The 18,781-nt window shown below is 41.6% G+C and overlaps 1 protein-coding gene across 4 annotated transcripts in view; it reads left to right on the forward strand.

Moving 5' to 3' along the window:
- FHOD3 (formin homology 2 domain containing 3) overlaps window positions 1-18,781 on the forward strand; it is a 509,300-nt gene that overhangs the window by 57,493 nt on the left and 433,026 nt on the right. For all 4 annotated transcript variants that reach the window (XM_049901902.1, XM_049901903.1, XM_049901904.1 and 1 more), the window contains exon 2: window positions 16,577-16,683. In XM_049901902.1, the coding sequence (XP_049757859.1) occupies window positions 16,577-16,683 (107 nt within the window). The remainder of the gene's footprint in view (window positions 1-16,576; window positions 16,684-18,781) is intronic.

Here is an 18,781-nt window from a genome sequence, read left to right on the forward strand (position 1 = left end):
TTTTAACAGCGTGAATTTGGTTTTCTAGTATATGTGTCTGGGAGTGTTTTGAGCTGCCTCACCATGGCAAGCAAAATAAGTAAGATATACTTGGAAGATAGTGTGTGCTCACTGAATGTTTACAGAAGGATGAAGAAGGACTGCAGAAGGACTGGCTGTGCCCTGTGTCTTGGAGAGGATTTTTAGTCTTATTGTTTGAAACAGGGCCTTGTACTGGTTCTGCCTGGTTCAGTCATGGCCGAGGAATCGTCGCCGGAACAGATCTGAGTTTTAAAAACTTTGGTGATTTGCCATGGTACTTGGAGTGGAAAAAGTTATGAATTTAAACCCAGCTAGAAACTAAAAAAAAAAAAAAATTTTTTTTTAGAAACTTAATCTCTCTCTTAGAAAACAAGGGCAGCATATGTGTTGCATAGCAACAAAATCTCTTGGCCTCGATTTTGAGCAGATTTGGAAATAGTTTCGTCACACTCAAAGTTGGCGACACTCTGCTCAAAGATGGTGGTGCCGCATTCAAAGATGGTGGTTCCACATTCAAAGATGGCGGCTGACCACCTTCCAATAATCCAATCTCATGCATCAGGCTCCTGAAAGGGCTTACTATGCCTATTTCGAGTCCCCCATTCCAGGGCTTTGGCCTGTAATTTTTCCAGTTCCAGGTACTGTGGCAGATCACCCGAATTGTAGAACTTCGGGTCTGTTCCTGCTTCATCGGCCATGACTGAACCGGTTTGAACCAATTTGAACCGATTTGAAGAGATGAGCAGCTGCTAATACCAGTCCAATTATTTTTTTCCAAATGAAAATTGTTATAGTTTGTGTCTCACTTTTTCCTCTCATCATTTGTCAGTTGATTGTATTCTTTTTGAAATACTCTTGTCCCTTGGATTTTTGTTGTTGTGGTACACACATATATATATATGTAACAAATTATTTGCCTTTTCAACATTCTTCACATGTACAATTCAGTGACATTAGTTATGTTTACCATTTTGTTCAACCATTACCATTATCCATTTCCAAAATTTCCCATCACCCTTAACAGAAGCTCAGTGTCTCCTAAGCAATGATTGTCCCTTTTCCCTTCCCTCTCACCCATTCCTGATAACTACTAATAAACTTCGATCCTGGATATTTTGTATAGGTGGAATCATGCAATATTTGTCCCTTTGTGACTGACTCATTCCACTCAGCATAATGTTTTCGAGGTTCATCTGTGTTATAGCATGTATTAGGTCTTCCATTGGCTTTTATGACAACCTTCTTCTGGTTTTTCTCTTATCATTTTGGCTGTTCCTTCTCGGTCTCCTTTCTGTGATCCAGTCTCTAAATGTCAAACTTCCTGAGGGCTTACTCCTGTGTTTTTTTTTCTTCCTCATTCTGTAGTCTGTTTTGTGGTGGCTAACAACACAGTCTCAGGAGCCACATTGTCTGGGTTCGGTTGCCCTTAATTGTGGCAGTCTTGGGCAAGTTATTGGGAAGTTTACAGCATATGCTCCATAATTTTATATGAACTATAAGATGAGAATAACAATAGTACCTTCCTCATAAACTTGTGTGAGGACTAAATAATTCGTGTTAATCCATATCAAGTATTTAGCTTTTAAAAATTAGATGTTTGGGCTTCTACTTCTGGCTATAATGAACTAGCTTATAGCAGACAAATCTTTATACCCAGAACAACTAGAAAGCTAGACAAAGGATCAAAAGATTTGTTTGAAGGTATCAGTGAGCCACCAAGGCAGCCAAGACTTGAGAGGCCAAATTCCCAGGTAGAGAGAGGTGGCTCATTGAGGTTAAACTCATTAGTTCTGACATTGTAAGTTGTTTTACACCTTGATACATTTACCAGTTCATTACTGGCAGGTACGGAGATGATGAAGATGATCAAAAAGTGTGAGTAGGCTGAGAAGTTCAGCAGAGCTATCAGCAGTTTCATGGTGCTGGGGAGAAAAAGAAATGGAGATCAGGGATTGCCAGGGTAGATGAATTCTAATAAACACCCCAGGCGTTCAGCTGGGACCACCACAGGATTATACTCTAGAAGTAAGGGCTAACTGAAAATAGGCTAGGCCTTACAAAGACTGAAGCCCAGTTTTGCAGAAGTTCAGTTCTTGATTGCATTAAGATGATCTGTACAGCTTGTCAGAAGCTAATGAAAATTCTTTCTGGAGGAAGATATAATCCAGAGCCTCTAAAATTTTTCGTAAATAATGATTGAATTTAATAAAAATTTACCTGGTCTATCCAGAGACATAACCAAGGGGGGAAAAACATCATAGAAACAGCCATAGGTGATCTAGATACTAGAATCATCAGACATGATCTGTAAAACAATTGTTATAAATACATTCAAGAAAATGGGAAAGATGGAGAATTTTAACAAAACAAAAAATAGATATATAGGATATAAATTTGCTGTTGTTAACAGAATGAAATGTTGCCCAATCCTGTGTCATCTTCATAATATAAAGTGGACATTGTAGAAATGAAAAAAAAAAAAAAAATTAGATGGGTTCAACAGAAAATTAAAGATGATGAGAAAATTAATGATCTGGAAGACAGGTCCGTGGAAGATATTAAGACCAATGTATGGACAGCAAAATGCAGAAAAGAGTGTGAGAGGCATGTGGGACATGGGTCTAAAATATATGTACAGTGAAACTGTGTGAGCTGGAACTCAGTGGGACTGTCTTGTTTTTCCAGGTCTTGAAAGTTTTCCACCTTTGACAAGGTGCAGGGTACCAGTTATCACTCTCTATTAGTGAAAAATACTTGAGTTTTCCTTCTCTGACAGATTTCTGTCTTACATAGGTCCTAGCTTTCACAAGTTTTACTGTATTAGTCTCAGAATGGAAGAAGAAGCATAATGGGCATATGAAGAGCTAATGGTCAAGATATTCCAAAACCAATAAATGACATCAAGCCATAGGTTCAAGAAGTATTATAAAGCCCAAGCAGAATAATTCAAAGTAAATCACACATAAGAACACCATAGTGAAACTGATGAAACTCAAAGACAAAATATTAAAAGTGGCCAGAAAAAAATAGATCATCTTCAAATAAGCAACAATAAGACTGACAGCTGTTTAACTGAAATGATGTAAGCCAGAAGACAGTAGAATGACAGTTTTATAGTGCTTCAGGAAAATATGTGCCAATTTAGAATTCTGTATTTAGCAAAACTATTAAAAGGAAACTCTGGTGGCGTAGTGGTTAAGTGCTACAGCTGCTAACCAAAAGGTCGGCAGTTCAAATCCACCAGGTGCTCCTTGGAAACCCTATGGGGCAGTCCTACTCTGTCCTATAGGGTTGCTATGAGTCAGAACCAACTCGACGGCAAGGGTTTGGTTTGGTTTGGGATCCTTTAAAAGGGAAGGTGATAATGATGTCAAAAGCACAATCAACAGAAGAAAAAAGGTAATTGGACTTTATTAAGAGTAAAAACTTGTGTATTTCAAAGAACACCATTAAGAAAGTGAAAAGGCAACTCACAGAATGGGAGGAAATTTTTGGCAACTGTTTATCTGGTAGGGATTTGTGTCTAGAATAAAGAACTATTACAATTCAACAATTAGAAGACAAATCACCCAATTAAAAAATGGACAAAAGATCTGAATAGACATTTCTCCTAAGAAGATATACAAATGGCTGGCAAGCACATTAAAAGAAGCTAAAAATCATTAGCTGCTAGGCAAATGCAAATCAAAATCACAATGAGATACCACTTTACACCCACTAGGACGGATACAATAAAAAAGATAAGTGTGGATGAAGTTGTCAAGATACTTGAATCTTTATAAACTGATGATGGGAATGCAAAATGGTACAGCCACTGTGAAAGAGTCTAGCAGTTCCTCAAAGGTAAACATAGAGTTACCATATGATGCAGCAATTCCATTCCTAAGTATATACCCAAGAAATGGTTGTAACATATACCCACACAACATTCATAGCAGCATTATTCATAGTAGCCAAAAAGTGGAAACAACCTAAATGACCATCAACTGATGAATAAATAAAATGTCATATATCCATACAGTGTATTATTATTTAGCCATAAAAAGGAACAAAATACTGATACATACTATGACATGGATAAACTTTGAAAACATTATGCTAAGTGAAAGAAACCAGTCACAAAAGACCATGTATTATTCCATTTTTAAGAAATGTCCAGGTAGGCAAGTTTATAGAGACATAAAGTAGATTAATGGTAGCCTAGGGCTATAAAGGGTGATGGGACATGACTGCTAATGGTTTCTTTTTGGGGTAATGAAAGTTCTCACATTGACTGGGGTGATGTACACGCAACTCTGAATATACTAATAATGAATTGTACACTTCAAATGGGTGAATTGTATGGAGTGTAAATTGTATCTCAATTAAGCTGTTACAAGAGATGAAGATGATTCTAGGAAGCAGAAACTGAAAAAATCTGTTGCCAAAGGATCCTTACTAAAGAGAATTCTCAGGCAGAAAGAAATTATCACAGATAGAAGCACAAGAAAGATGAAATGCAATAGAAAAGGTATAAGTGTGGGTAAATCTAAATTAATGTTAATTGCCCCAAATAACACTTTCTTATGGGGGTTTAAAATGTGGTAGGTAGGTTTTCCAGTGTCTCAAAAGGTGGTATTAAAGTAGCCTAATACCCTTAAATTGTCTAGGAAATGGTAACACTAATTTATAGTAGGCTCTGCTGAATCAAGAAGGCCTGTTATCTATAGGCCTTTCTTTTAGTAATTAATATAGGATTATTAATTAAAGAATGCATAACTAGGAAGGTAATAGAAGAGAAAATGGAATAATAAAGAATACTGGATTAACCCAAAAGATGTCAAGAAAGGAGGAAGAAGGAAAGTAGAACAGGTAGGTAATTACTAAACATGTAGATTTGAGCTCAACCATATCAGCGGTCACTTTAGGTTAATAGACTTTGATTAAATACTTTTATTGAAAGACTAAGGTTGTCAGACTGGATTAAAAAAACTGTATTTAAAAGATACATATCTTAAATATATAGATGCAAAATGTTATAAGTAAAAGGACAGAAGATAAACCATGAAACACTAACCTAAAGAAAGTGGCATAGCTATAATGATACCAGACGATACAGTCCTTAAGGCTAGAAACATTACTAGTGATAAGAAGGAAGTCTCATAGAGCTAAAAGAGTCAGTCAGCTGGGAAGATACAACAGTTCTTAAATTTGTGTGCATGTAATAACTGGAATAAATAAATAATGACAGAACTGAAAAGAAAAACCCACAGTTGTAGCGGGAGATTGATACACCTCTCTATAGGACAAACAGGTAAAAAGCAGGATACAGAAGGTGTGAGCATCACACTTAACAAAAACTGCAGCTGTTGAGTACATAGCCTTTCCACGTACTGGGCTATAAAATAAGCATCAAGGAATATCAAAGAATTGAAATTATGCAGATTATATTATTTTCTGACTTTAGTGAAATGAAGTTATAAACCTATCATAGAAAATATACTAATAAATTCCTAAATATTTGAAAATTATGTAATGTACTTCTAAATAACCTATGGGTTAAAGAAGAAATCCCGGTGAAATTTAGAAAATATTCTGAACCAAAGATAATGAAAATGTGGCATATCAAAACCTGTGGGCTATAACTAAACCTTACTTAGAAATTATAGTGTTAAATGTATACAATTAGAAAGAAAAAAACTAAAATTGTTAAGATTTTAGAACCCCCTCCCCCACTAGCATATTAAGCACAAAGAATGTGGAGGGAAGGAAATAGCAAAGAACAGAAATTAATGAGCTAGAAAACAAAGTTAAAATAGATGAAAAGCAATGCAAAGAAAAGCTGATTCTTTATGAAGACTAATAAAACTGTTAAAGGATCTCTCCTAAACTGTTAAAAAACTGTTAGAGAAGAAAAATGAGAAAACACAAATTACCAATATCAGGAATGAAAAAGGGGATACCACTATAGAGCTTCAAGACACTAGAGTTAGCTGTTATCTTTGGGCATGCTAATGTACTTCTGGGATTCCAACCACCACATTTTTAGTCAAGTTCAAGCCCAAATAGCCAATTCTCTACTCTATATCTCTATTTGTCTTAGGTAAGTAACATGCTTAAAATCAAAATCCCAATTTTTATCCTATCTTGCAGCCCCCAAATGGCTTTTTAGCTAATGTTTCCCATGTGGGTAATGGTACAGTACCACCATTTATTAACTTGCTCAAGCAAGAAGCCCAAGATTTATCTTTGATACCTCTCTCTGCTGAGTGTTGTGACATCTGATCACTCACCAACTCCAACTGGTTTTTCCTTCCTTCCCGCACCCCTTCTTTGCCTGCATGAACTTTCTCCCTTGCCGTCACGGCCCTCTATTTCCACCGCTCCCATCGTTGTCCAATCACCTTCAAATTCAGATTCGCTTCAGATTCCTATACCAGCCTCTTTACTTGTCTTCCCCTTCCATCCTCAACGCTGCCAATCTAGTCCTGGCCTCATCTGTTCACACCATTTCACGGTTTCTCACAGCCCTAGAATCAAGTCTAAAATCTGCTGTGGCCAGGAAGGCTCCTCCTCCAGAGCCCGTGGTCTTCCTTCTTTGAGTGCTTTGACAACTCATGCTCCTTTGTGTCAGGGCTTTTGCACCGATCATGCTTCTTTTCCTTCCCAATGAAAACAGAAAACAGCAGAGGTGGCTGACTCATCATCCTCCTCTATTCCCTGAGCTCCAGCTAGCTGTTTGGTGCTCAGTCTCCCTACAACCCTGCGTGTTCCTTCCGACCTGGTGTATCTTGCTCATGGTTGTCTCCCCAGGACACAGCCCAGTGGCTGGCCCAGAGGAGGAGCACAGGGAAGCATTATAATTTTTTTAAAAATAATTTTTATTGTGCTTTAAGTGAAAGTTTACAAGTCAAGTCAGTCTCTCACATAAAAACCCATATATACCTTTCTACACACTCTTTTTTTTTTTTTTAATGAGACAGCCTGCTGTCTCCTTCCACTCTCTCTTTTCGTGTCCATAGGGAAGCATTATTAATCAGAATAAAGGAATAAATGAACAATAATCCATAATATTCCTGAAACATAGGGCTGATGATATTTTCAACTTCAGTGAAGTGAAAGAGAAAATGAAAAAAGTACCAGCAAACATAAGTAAATATATTCCAGCCTTTTCAGGAGAAATTAATGTATTTTTGGTTATTTAATGATAAGGTGTTTTAAAATAATTGAAATATGTTTAAATATTTACCAGATTATTCTGAACCAAACCTGTTGTTGTAGAGTCGATTCCAACTCATAGCGATCCTATAGGACAGAGTAGAACTGTCCCCATAGGGTTTCCAAGGAGCAGGTGGTGCATTCGAACTGCCAACCTGTTGGTTAGCTGCCGAGCTCTTAACCCCTGTGCCACCAGGACACCAGATTATTACTCCCACTAAATTTAAGCTCTTAATGGGAGAATCCTTGCCTTTATCTTTCTTGTGGAAATGGGCAGAGGCTTTTGCCTTTGTTTGGTGAACTGTGCAATTTTGTTGACTTAAATAGAAATCTGGGGCTTGGTTTGGAAACTGCCTAAATCAGCTTTCAAGACGTTTGCTTCTTTTGCTGAGGTTGGTGGCCACAGATAAAATAACTTATTAAAGGTTTCTGGAGAAGTAAAATCCAACCACTTCCAAAGTAAATATATTCATATTATTTCATAACCCAGCATATAGCTGGATCTTCAAAAATGTCTTATGCTTCATCTTAAAGCATTTATTAAAGTACCTGGGATATTCTCGTTCTACCAAAGAGGCCAAGTGGGCCACTAAAGCGGTTGCCATCCAGTTGATTCTGACTCATAGTGATCATATAGGACAGAGTAGAATTGCCCCATAGGGTTTCCAAGGCTATAATCTTTATGGAAGCAGACTGCCACATGTTTCTCCCACGGAGCAGCTGGTGGGTTTGAACTGCCTACCTTTGGGTTAGCAGCGAAATGCTTAACCACTGTGGCACCAGGGCTCCAGAAATGCGCCACTAGGCACTAAAAAGTTTAAATAGAATATGCTGGGATTGTCCCGGGGTGTTGAAAATAGCTTACACTTGACTGCTAACCTAAAGATTGAAGGTTCAAACTCACCCAGTGATGCCATGGAAGAAGGGCCTGGTGGTCTGCTTCTATAAAGATTACAGCAAAGAAAACCCTATGGGGCAGCTCTACTCTGTAACGCATAGGGTTTCCATGAGTTGGAATAGACTTGATGGCAATTTTTTTTTTTTTTTATTCTGGAGTTAACCAGCAGGGCCTCTTTTCTTCTGATGTTATGTATATCAGTTCCATTTGATCTTTCCCTTAAGAAAACTGACCAAGTATTGCATTTTTTTTAATGTGTAAACTTAATTTATCTGTATATGCAACTAATCACTTTGGAGTATAAAATACATCATACAAACAAAAGAATGTGCATGAGGGGTATGCATAGTATGGAGAATAATGCGGTGACTAGCCATGTCCTCACCACCCAGCCTAGGATATGGCAGAGGACAACCATGGCATGTGTGCCCTCCACCCTGCCCCCTCTCAGGGATTGTGTGGATTATGGGGAGCCCTAGTCCACAGAAGTCGTTCAACAACTAAGCCAGGGTTTGTGTTGGTTTTATTAAGAATTGTGAAAGGGGCACATGGCACTGCTTTTTGGAAGGCTCTTTCCTAACATTTTTTGCTTGTCATCTAAGTCCAGTTTCTTGTCTCTGTGGCCTTTAGAAGGAACCTAGAGTTTGAGGAAGCCACAAGCTTGGTGGCTGCCTAGAAACAGAAGCAGCATTTGAGGGGGAAGCGAGCATAGCTGTTTAAGGATTGACCACCTGAGACATGCTGACTGCCTTTGTCTGAGAGCTGTGAAGAGCCTCGAGTGGACACTCAGAGCCCACAGCGAACCTGGCTCTGGGGAGAGACGGGGCCCACAGCAAGTCTTAATTTCTGAGCCGGGAACAGGGTTGGCTTCATGGGCGTATGACCACCGCGGTTGCATAGGTCTCTGTGCTCAGGGGGCTCTATGCTTGCAGCTGCTGTCTTGTAGTTCTTTATACTTTTCTTTGAATTTACGTTTTGTGAGTGAAATGTGATAGATTATGAAGTATGCGGTGGAACATGTACCAGGGCTTGGGAGTTTCGACTCATGTACACTTAGGTCCACCTTCTGCTGCCTCCTCACCTCCCTGGGAGGGTTCTTGACTGACTGCTTCCCATTCCCTGGCACCCCAGGCCGCCTCCTGCCTGCTCCCACCCAGCAAAGAGTTCAGGGATGGTCAGTGTCAGGGCCCAGTGTGTGTGTTTTGTGGTGGGGTGTGATGGTGGCTATCCTTGCCTTGAGCTGGTAATGTCATGGTGTGTTGTGGGGGTGCACCTCTCACCCACCACGAATCTAGACTCCAAGCTCTTCTGAGGGTGGAAGTTGTAGTCCTTGGAGGCTTGCTTGTCTGCTGTGGGTTGGAGAAGCTGGGTGTGGGAAGAGGACACCTAAAGCAACAACCATTTTATTGTTGCTCACAAGTCTCTGGGTCTAGTAGATGGCTCTGGTTTGGGCCAGTTTGACTGATTTCTGCTGGCCTCTCTCATGTGTCTGTTGTCAGCTGGCAGGTCATCTGGAGGCTCGATGATCTAGGTTGGCCTCACTCAGAGGTGGCAGTTGGCAGGCTATTGGCAGGGGCAGCAGGAACAACCAGGCCATGCGTCCCATCCTCCAGCAGGCTAGCCTGGGCTTCTTCACGTGGTGGTAGGTTTCTAAGAGCAGCAAGAGAGGACAACTCTGTGAACAAGTGCTTTTCAAGTCTCTGCTAGGTTACATTTGCTACTGTCGCATTGACCAAAGCAACACACAAGGCCAGCCCAGATCCCAGGAGGAGAGAAAGAACTCACCTCCTGGTGGGAGGCATTACAAAGTCACATGGTAAGGCTGTGGATGCAGGGACGGGAGGAATTTGTGGCCATTTTTGCAATTTATCTTGCCAATTAAAGGGCAAAAGCAGACAACACTTATTCTAGCTTTTCTTTTTTTTAACTCAGCATATATTTCCCCACTTCTGAAATATTACCAAAATTAGTTTAAAGCCTAGCCCTAGTATATATTTATAGAATGGTTGCATGCAAATCTATTTCAGGGTTACACAGAAATTTTATTGCTTAGACTAAGCATCACTGTGGACCTGCTACCAAAACCCAGATAATCATTAAACCACCCTGGTAACACACCACTTCACTGGATTAAGGAAAGAAAAGAATATATAAATCAAGAGACGTGACATCAGCCTTGTTTTAGATGTTTGGTTTAGTTTTTCAGGATGGTGAGAGATTTGATTTTTTCTTCGGATACACTTTCTCTTTGAATGGACTGTCTTTGTAGGGGGAGTTAAAAGAACCTCTGAGTGACATTGTGCAGCCTTCTTGCAAGGAGTGAAAGGCTCTTTCTCTGTCTCCAAAGAATGAGGGCCCATTTTAATGATTTGTTTAGACCTGGGATGGGCAGCAGGAAATCTCAGGGTACTTGGAAGCACCCTTCATGAGATCTTGCCTGACTTCCTCCCGAGCACCCTATTCCCTCCAGAATCCTGGCCATGGGTGTACAGCCTCCACTGTTGGAGCCTGCAACCTGATCCAAAGCCTTCCTGGTGCACGCTGTCCCGCCCCTACACTTCCCTAATCCATCGCACTTCTATAATAGCTCTGTAATGTTATCTGCCCACGTGGCTCCTGGCTTTGTCTTATGTCCTGAACTGCCCGCAGTGTCCTGGCTACCAAACCTAGAGCCAAGAAAGGAGTGCAGGGCCCAAGCTGCCAGGGAATCAGGGTTGACACGAAAATTGTTGGAGTCAGGAAATTCCAGGGCCCTTAAGTCAAATGGGAAGACGTTTGACATGAGAGGCCAAGGGAGGGATCAAGTTGCCTTGGTGTCAGTGTGTCCAGAACCGAGGTTCCCTGTTGGGGATGGGCTTGGCAGGGAGGTGTGTGGGTCCCTCACTCTGTAGGGAAGGCTTGGATATGTCTGTCTAAATCTTTATAGTAACCAAATTGGAATTAACTTCCCTTGCTGCCTATTCATATTTGTTTTTGCTTTCTTTTGGAACTGGATAACAGTTACTTAGCTTTCACTGACAAGATTGAAGAATTTATTTCATATACCTATCAATTAGTGTATAAAAATGATACACAGAGGTACAGAGGTGACCCATGTCCTCTGAAATGCTTAGAGGATTTTACAGTTTCAATGTGTCAAGCCAGCAAAGAAGCCCTTTATTCTTTCTCCTTGGCTCATGTGATGGTTTAAACATTAATCTCATGTGTCTCGGGTATAATGATGAGGCAGGGCTTGTGCTGTGGGATGGAGGTGCAGTATGTGTTGACCAGTTTGGCATGTTCACTGGCTGCCCGTTTTGTTAGGACCCCTGAGTACCCTGTCCTGTCTCCCTAAGGGTGGCTAATACCCGACTTTGCCCCATTCCATGGCCCTAGTGTGAATACTCCATGTAGTTCCTGAGGGATTTTGTTGTTGTTAGTTGCCATCAAGTTGATTCCGACTCATGGCAACCCCGTGTGAGCAGAATAGAACTGTTCCACAGGGCTTTCAAGGCTGTGACTTTTGGAAGCAGATCGCCAGACCTGTCTTCTGAGGATAGGTTGGAATCGCCAGTCTTTCTGTTAGGAGTCCAGCGCTTAACCATCTATTCCACCCAGGAACTCCTAGAGACATATTCTCTTTTCTGTTTTAGTTGAGGGACTTGCTAAAACAAATGGGGGAGAGGCTCGCTCAACCATTAATTAGGGGGAGGCAGAGTCAGGACACCTGGCTTAGGAAGTATTGGCAACTTTGAAAGGAGGACTTGGGCAGTTCTGTGAGGGCATGTAGGTCTCTGCAGCCTGTGACTGCTAATTCCTTTTACAGCAGAAGGGGTGTGTCTTAGGCTGGGTTCTCTGGAAAACGAAAACCAGTAAAGCATATAAATACGTATATATAGAGAGATTTATATCAAGGAAGTGCTTCACGCAATTGTAGACGCTGAAACGTCCCACGTCTGTGGGTCAGAATAGAGGCTTCTCCTGATGGTACTGGGACCGGAGAACCCAAGATTGGCAGGTTGGAGAGCAGGGCTCTTGCCCACAGGCTGTGAAGATCAACGAAGATTGGCAGGCAAGACCACAGGTAAGCTGCTAGCTCAAGTCCCAAGAACCAGAAATCAGATGAACAGGAGCCAGCTGCAGGATCCAAAACTAACAAAAGCCTACAAGCCTTGCCAGAATATCCCGTTACATTCGACTCAGGCAACACGCCCAAGGAAACTCCCTTTCAACTGATTGGCTACTCACAGCAGATCCTATCATGGAGGTGATCACATAATATCAAATCTCATCATGGAAGTGATCACATCATCACTCCAGAAAACGACTATCAAATCACTGAGAATCACAACCCAGCCAAGTTGACAACCTTAACCATCACAGGATGTAACTGAGGATAAACATCTACACCCTTTCACAGTTGGTTTAAAAGGTTTTTCATTGCATTCTATTCGTGTGTCATACTTAAAATGAAGATCTCTTGGAGGGAAGGAAGCTTGTTTGTGCTCCTTGTTGCCCAGCCTGCCTCTGACATATAATTTTGCTAAAATTAAGCTATGGAAATGGTAGCAGTTAACGAGGCCGTGAATGTGAGGAGAGGAATGGTGAGAACAGACTGTTAGGCTAAGGTTTTGAGATTCTGTTGTTAGAAGCTGGGGAGATTGTAGGGCTTCATGTTGTGATTTGGGGCTGGCCGGGAGAATGTTGAGGCAGATAGATGGCCAGCCAGGGTGAGTGTCCAGAAAAACAGGATATATGCTCCAGGCGGCTGGGGATAAAATTGGGAGGTGCAGGGCAGAGATGATGTGCAAAATAGCCAATTTGCCATTAAAGATAGGGCTACACCTGCCAACTACCAGTAGATCCCCACCTCTGCCCCTGACTAAGGAGTAGAGCATAGGGTTTAGGTGGGTATGGTGAGGGCTAAAAGCCCAAGACAGGATCTCCTAGCCTTCTCATCGACTTCCTGCTATCTCCACTTCAGATGCTTCAAATTAATGACCTAGAAGGGCCAGAAGAGTGTGTACTGGAGCTGCCCTGGGCGGTGCACAAAGGCCAATTGTTAAGGTCTCAGAAATTTTGTGTCAGTTGTTAAACAAAGCCATTACTAAAAATTAAATTATATAAATGTGCAATTAAACAAATTCTGTTAAATACAAAACACATCACTTCCTAGTTATTTTACTACATGTTACTGCTTCTTTGCTCTTCAGGTTATGTATATCTATTATATCTGCATGGTGTGTGTGTACACATGCATAATATATGTTGTTGTTAGGTGCCATCAAGTCAAGTTTTGATTTATAGGGTCCCAGCAGAACTGGCCCATAGAGCTTTCTAGGCTGTAATCTTGACAGAGGAGCCCTGCTGACACAGTGATTAAGAGCTTGGCTGTTAACCAGAGGGTTGGCAGTTTGAATCCATCAGTAGCTCTTTGGAAACCCTATGGGGGCAGTTCTGCTCTGTCCTGTAGTGTCGCTATGAGTCAGAATTGACTCAATGGCAATGGGTTTGGTTTTTGGTTAATCTTTAGAGGAGCAGATCGTCAGATCTTTCTCCTGTGGAGTCAACTGAGGGGGTTCGAACTGCCAACCTTTTGTTTAGTAGCTGAGTGCTTAACAGTTGTGCCGCCAAGGCTCCTTCATACTATATATATACTATAAGTGTGTGTGTGTGTGTGTGTATATATATATATATGATGAAATACTATATACTGCTATCTATTGCATATCTCTTTCCAACTTTGTGCTCAGCGACTTCATGCTAGTAGCTTGCAGTCGGCTGTGGTGGGAGTGTTTATAACCCTCCCCCCCCACACACATGTTCACATTTTGAGTGTGTCTCCGCAGCAGAGTGGCACTTTCTCTCCTACCCGTTTCTCTCCCTCTGGACTGAGCGTGGCCCACAGCCTCAATGACTCAAGCTCCGTTGAGTCGAAGCAGAAACCCTTTATCCTGAGCTCATACATTTCCAGGGGCTGAGGGAAAAAGAGTTTGTTTGGATTAAAGGGCTTCCATTATTTTCATCCTCTAGTCTGTTGATTATATGTGGAATTAAAAATAAGCAACAGCATTGATACTGTCAACAGAAGGCACTAAGTAAGCTTTATTAGTTAACAATGGCAGTGGAAGTTCAAAGCACGAGTGAGCTGGCATTGATTACAACTATACATGTGGTCCAGTGTACACGTTAGTAGATAGAGCTTCTAATGGAATTTTCCACCCAGTAACCATGGAGCCTGACTTCAGTCCACAAGAGACTCTTGGGCCAGGAGACACCTTCTTCAAGAAACTCTTCCCTAGGCTGGGGTAGGTGTGCCTCTGTGTGTTTCCACAAAACCCTGGGTACAGTGACTTTAGCCAATTTGATCCTTATATTGAAATGCAGTCTCAGATGAGATGATCCAATCTACAAGAAGTCATGCAAGAGCGCAGAAACTCACCAGCATGCCTTTAGTTAGTAGTCATAAGGAGCAGTTTTTATTAGAGAAATAAAACAGGTGAATCAAATAGGATTAACCCCTTCAAATGATTTAACTAGGTATTTTCTCTCAAATCATAAAGAACAAATTCCTTTCATTCTGTTGAGGATAACAAGAAACAGGGAACCCTGTGGGGTCTCTATAAGAATTAACAGCCTGTTATAGATGCCCATTCTAAACAAGATCACAGTCTACATTTTTTTTGTTGGGGATAATAAGCAAAGCTTTTCTATCAAAAGAGGCTAATTCCTTGTTTGATGTTGCATGTATAGGGTGAGGATTATCAGGCATTTACCTGGACGTTTTTAAGTAGCCACATATTTGTCTCCACATTTCACAAATCTCCTGTAATTCTGTGATGAGAGCCTTAATCACCATGTAGATGAATAATACAGGTCACCCTTATAGCCTGAGAAACCGAACAGGAAGTTATAAATTTGGATTTTCTCATAATGTGAATCTCAGTCTTCTTTAGTAAAATTATCTTCCTGTGTTTCTAAATGTAATGGTAGCTGCTGTAACAACCTCAAAATCTCAGGGACTTAGCACTCACCCCAAACCCACTGCCATAGAGTCAGTTTTGACTCATAGTGACCCCATAGGGTTTCCAAGGCTGTAACATTTTTACAGAAGCAGAGTGCCACATCCTTCTCCCACAGAGCAGCTGGTGGGTTCAAACCACCCACTTTTGGTTAGTAGCCAAACACTTTAACCACTGCGCCACCAGGGCTCCTTAGGGACTTAGCAAAGCACTGGCTTATTTCTAGCTCATGTCATGGTGCAGGATGGGTCAGCGAAGGCTGGGCAGCAATATGTTCTCTTTCCACACAGTGATTCAGGAACCCAAATTCCTTCCACCTGGGCTCTGCTGTTTTCTAGGCTTCAGAGCCTCTGGCTTGTCTCCGTTTGGCTGTAGGCAAGGGACAAAAGGTGGAAAATTGCACAGGAGTTGTTATATCCAGGGCCACTGGGGGCCTGCTTCACTTTTACTCATAACCCACTGGATGGTACTCACTTATGTGGCTGTACTCCAACTAGAAGCATGCTGGGCTATGTGGTCTACATGCCCAGGAGGAGAAGGGAATGGATTGATGAGCAAGTGGCATTGCTGTAGCCATACCAGAACGCTTAGATGACACACCTGTGTTTGGCAAGCATGTTTTCAAGTCCTGTGTAGGCTGGGGCTATAGACAGGATACAGCGTGTAGTGATTGATAGCACAACCTAGAAACAATCTGCCAGCATCCAAATCCCAGCTCCACCATTCACCAGATGATGACATTGGGCAAGTAACTTTATTCTCTCTGTGCCTCAGTTCTGTGCCTCAGTTTCCCCATCTATAAAAGCGGGATAACAGTAGAACTTGTAGGGTTCTTGTGAGAATCGAAAGACAGAATGTGTAAGATGCATAGAGCAGTGCTGGGAACATGACACTGTGTGTTTGTTAAATAAATTAAAAAAAAAAGACTAATAACAGATTTAGTTTCCTCCTTGATATGTTGTAATTTGGATATGTTGCCATTCAGGTGGAGGATGTTTCCTTCAGCTCGGTTGTGAAACTGTTAATTGTAATGTGCCAGGTTATGATGGTAGAATCTACTGAAGCAAAGGAAATCACATATTTTCCCCACCAAGTTTGTCTTTAAATTCTAACTTTCAGCCTATGGGCACATCAGAATTGGGATCTCGGTTCCAGTTACCCAAATCTATGGTTTCTCCTGGGCTCCTCAGAGTGGGAAGTGTCACCCACGGGCTCCTTCTCTTCCCGGTCCACTTCTGTTGGGCTCTGTTAATGCCACTTAACAGACATCATATCTGCCCCTCCGGAATGTGGCTTGCTCCTAATCTGCACTAACACGCTACCTTTTCCAGTTCTGATCCAAATTTCAGAATAATTCTTGATTTTAAGAAACATATGATGGTAACATGAATTGATTTCTCCATACAGAGTCCGTGTCTCAGGAGCTGGCTGGGCTAACCAGAGGCTCTTTCTCTTGCAGCTCGATGACTGTACACTGCAGCTCTCCCACAATGGCGCCTACCTGGATTTGGAAGCAACGCTGGCAGAACAGCGGGATGAGCTAGAAGGCTTCCAGGATGACGCTGGGTAAGAGCAGCAATCGTCCCTGCTGACTGGCCCCCACCTACCAGGAACTGGGCCTCTATGAGGCCTTAACATAGTACAGACAAACCACCATGGCTCTTACCTTCACTTTGCTCATAGTCACACAGAAAGAAGGGAGATGCCAATGACCCGCTAGTGGTGACTGCAAACCCTTTTCCATTTTGAGTAACTTCTCTTGACAAGCCCACTCGGGTGTATCCTGCCCTGGGAAAATTTCTGGAATAGTTTAATCAAGCATATGGTATTTACATTCTAAGTTTTTTGTTTTTAAATGAGATATCACCATTAAATTGACATTTCCCAGATTTTAGTGATTGGCAACTATTTTAACGATTGTTTTCAATGATAATTTGCCAGATGTTTAGTTTTCTTGGCAGATGCCCTGGTATGTATAATCTTTTAAACTCATTACAGTGGAGAAAATAATTATTAATTATGTTAACAGCGTGTTATTTTTAGTCTGTGTCCAGAATGACTTCGTACTTCTTTTTGCTGTTGAGTTTGAAGAAAGCAGTCCACATATAAAAAGTCAGAGATACATATAGACAGTAGAATCTCTATATGAATATATCCATGTGTAAATACACTTGGGGGCAGTGTCTGGCCTCCTCCAACCCTACAAAGTGGAAGGAGAACCAAGATCAGCAGCCCAAGGCTGATTCCTATGAGGCAGGGGTCAGACATGCCTCCTCTCTCTGCCATGTTTACCAGTTCTGACACCAGCTATCCCTCCCATAGCACTCTCTACTTCTCTGCTGGATTCAGTAATTTATTGCAGTGGCCACACAGGACTCACAGACCATACACACCATTATGGCGTTTATTAGGGAAGTAACAGTTACAATTCAGGCTCAGAAATACTCAGGATACAGCTTTTTCAATGGGACAGCCTCTTCCCAACCGTGCTCACAGACACACTTCTCCCTGGACCTAGGCTGATCCCCGAAGGTACTCAGCTTTCTCTCTGGGCTGTCTCCTGCTGCCAGGTCTCTCCTTTTCCTTGGTAGTGATGGGCTGCTCCCCTCTGCTCTGGAATTGGTTCTCTTTTAAGGCAAAACTGGCCATTCCTCTTGGTAGGCCACAATTACCCTATCACACAATCAGCTGGGTGGGAGTTAAAACACTGTGGCTCGAAAGGCCACACACAAAAATAATTAATCACACCGCACCATGCCATCAGCCATTTCTAAATATTACTAGACTATTGAAACAGCCTTCTGTGGGACCCCTGCCTGTCTTTCTACTTCTTATCCTTCTTGAACCAAGCATATCTCTGATCTTATCACCCTCTTCCTTAGAAACCTTCAGAGGCTCCCTGTTGCTTTCCAGACAGTGCACAACTACTTTAATCTTGTGTTCAGGGAACCTCCTAGAAATTCTTTGAAACTGCCTTGACTGAGGGAAAAAAATACTACAGTCAGCTGAATACTATCTGAGAGTACTGAAATTTCATGAATGGCTCAAAGAATGGGGAAAAATTGGAACCTTCTTTTTTTTTTTTTTAGGGTTAGTTCCATGTAGCTCCCTAATTCCTGTGTGTTTCTGTAGGTTCCTAGGCTTCCCCTGTTTTACCACTGGTCACAATTTATGGTCATTGTTCTTATAATTGTCCCTTTCTACTGCTGCTGAAGCTCCAGTAGGTCTGAATGCCCAGTACCTAGTATTTTTTTAGTACTTAGTGAAGATTGGTGGCCAGGTGAATGGCAGGATCCCAGAGTGGATTCCCGTATGGTGTGGCTGTGAGCACCGAGAAGACCCTTGGAAGCCACCCTAAGTGTATACGCGTGAGGGGGTGTCATTATTAGGTCAAATCAGATTCTGCTTATCATCTTTTTTTGTTTGTTTTTTTAATTAAAATTTTTAAACTGATAAACTTAGGGAAATGCCATTGCTGTTATTTTTACCAGGTATTTGACAATGACATAACTTCTATTCAAGATGTCAAAATGCAGGCTGGATGACAGTCTAATTGGATGACTTCATGGCTCATTGATCAGACAGACCCCAGGAGTAGATCATTGTCAACTTGAAAAATGTGTCCAGTGGTGTTATGGTTGAAGACCTTGTCCTGTCTGACTTT

The sequence above is a fragment of the Elephas maximus genome, chromosome 11 (genome assembly GCF_024166365.1).
Source record: "Elephas maximus indicus isolate mEleMax1 chromosome 11, mEleMax1 primary haplotype, whole genome shotgun sequence".
NCBI lineage: Eukaryota > Metazoa > Chordata > Mammalia > Proboscidea > Elephantidae > Elephas > Elephas maximus.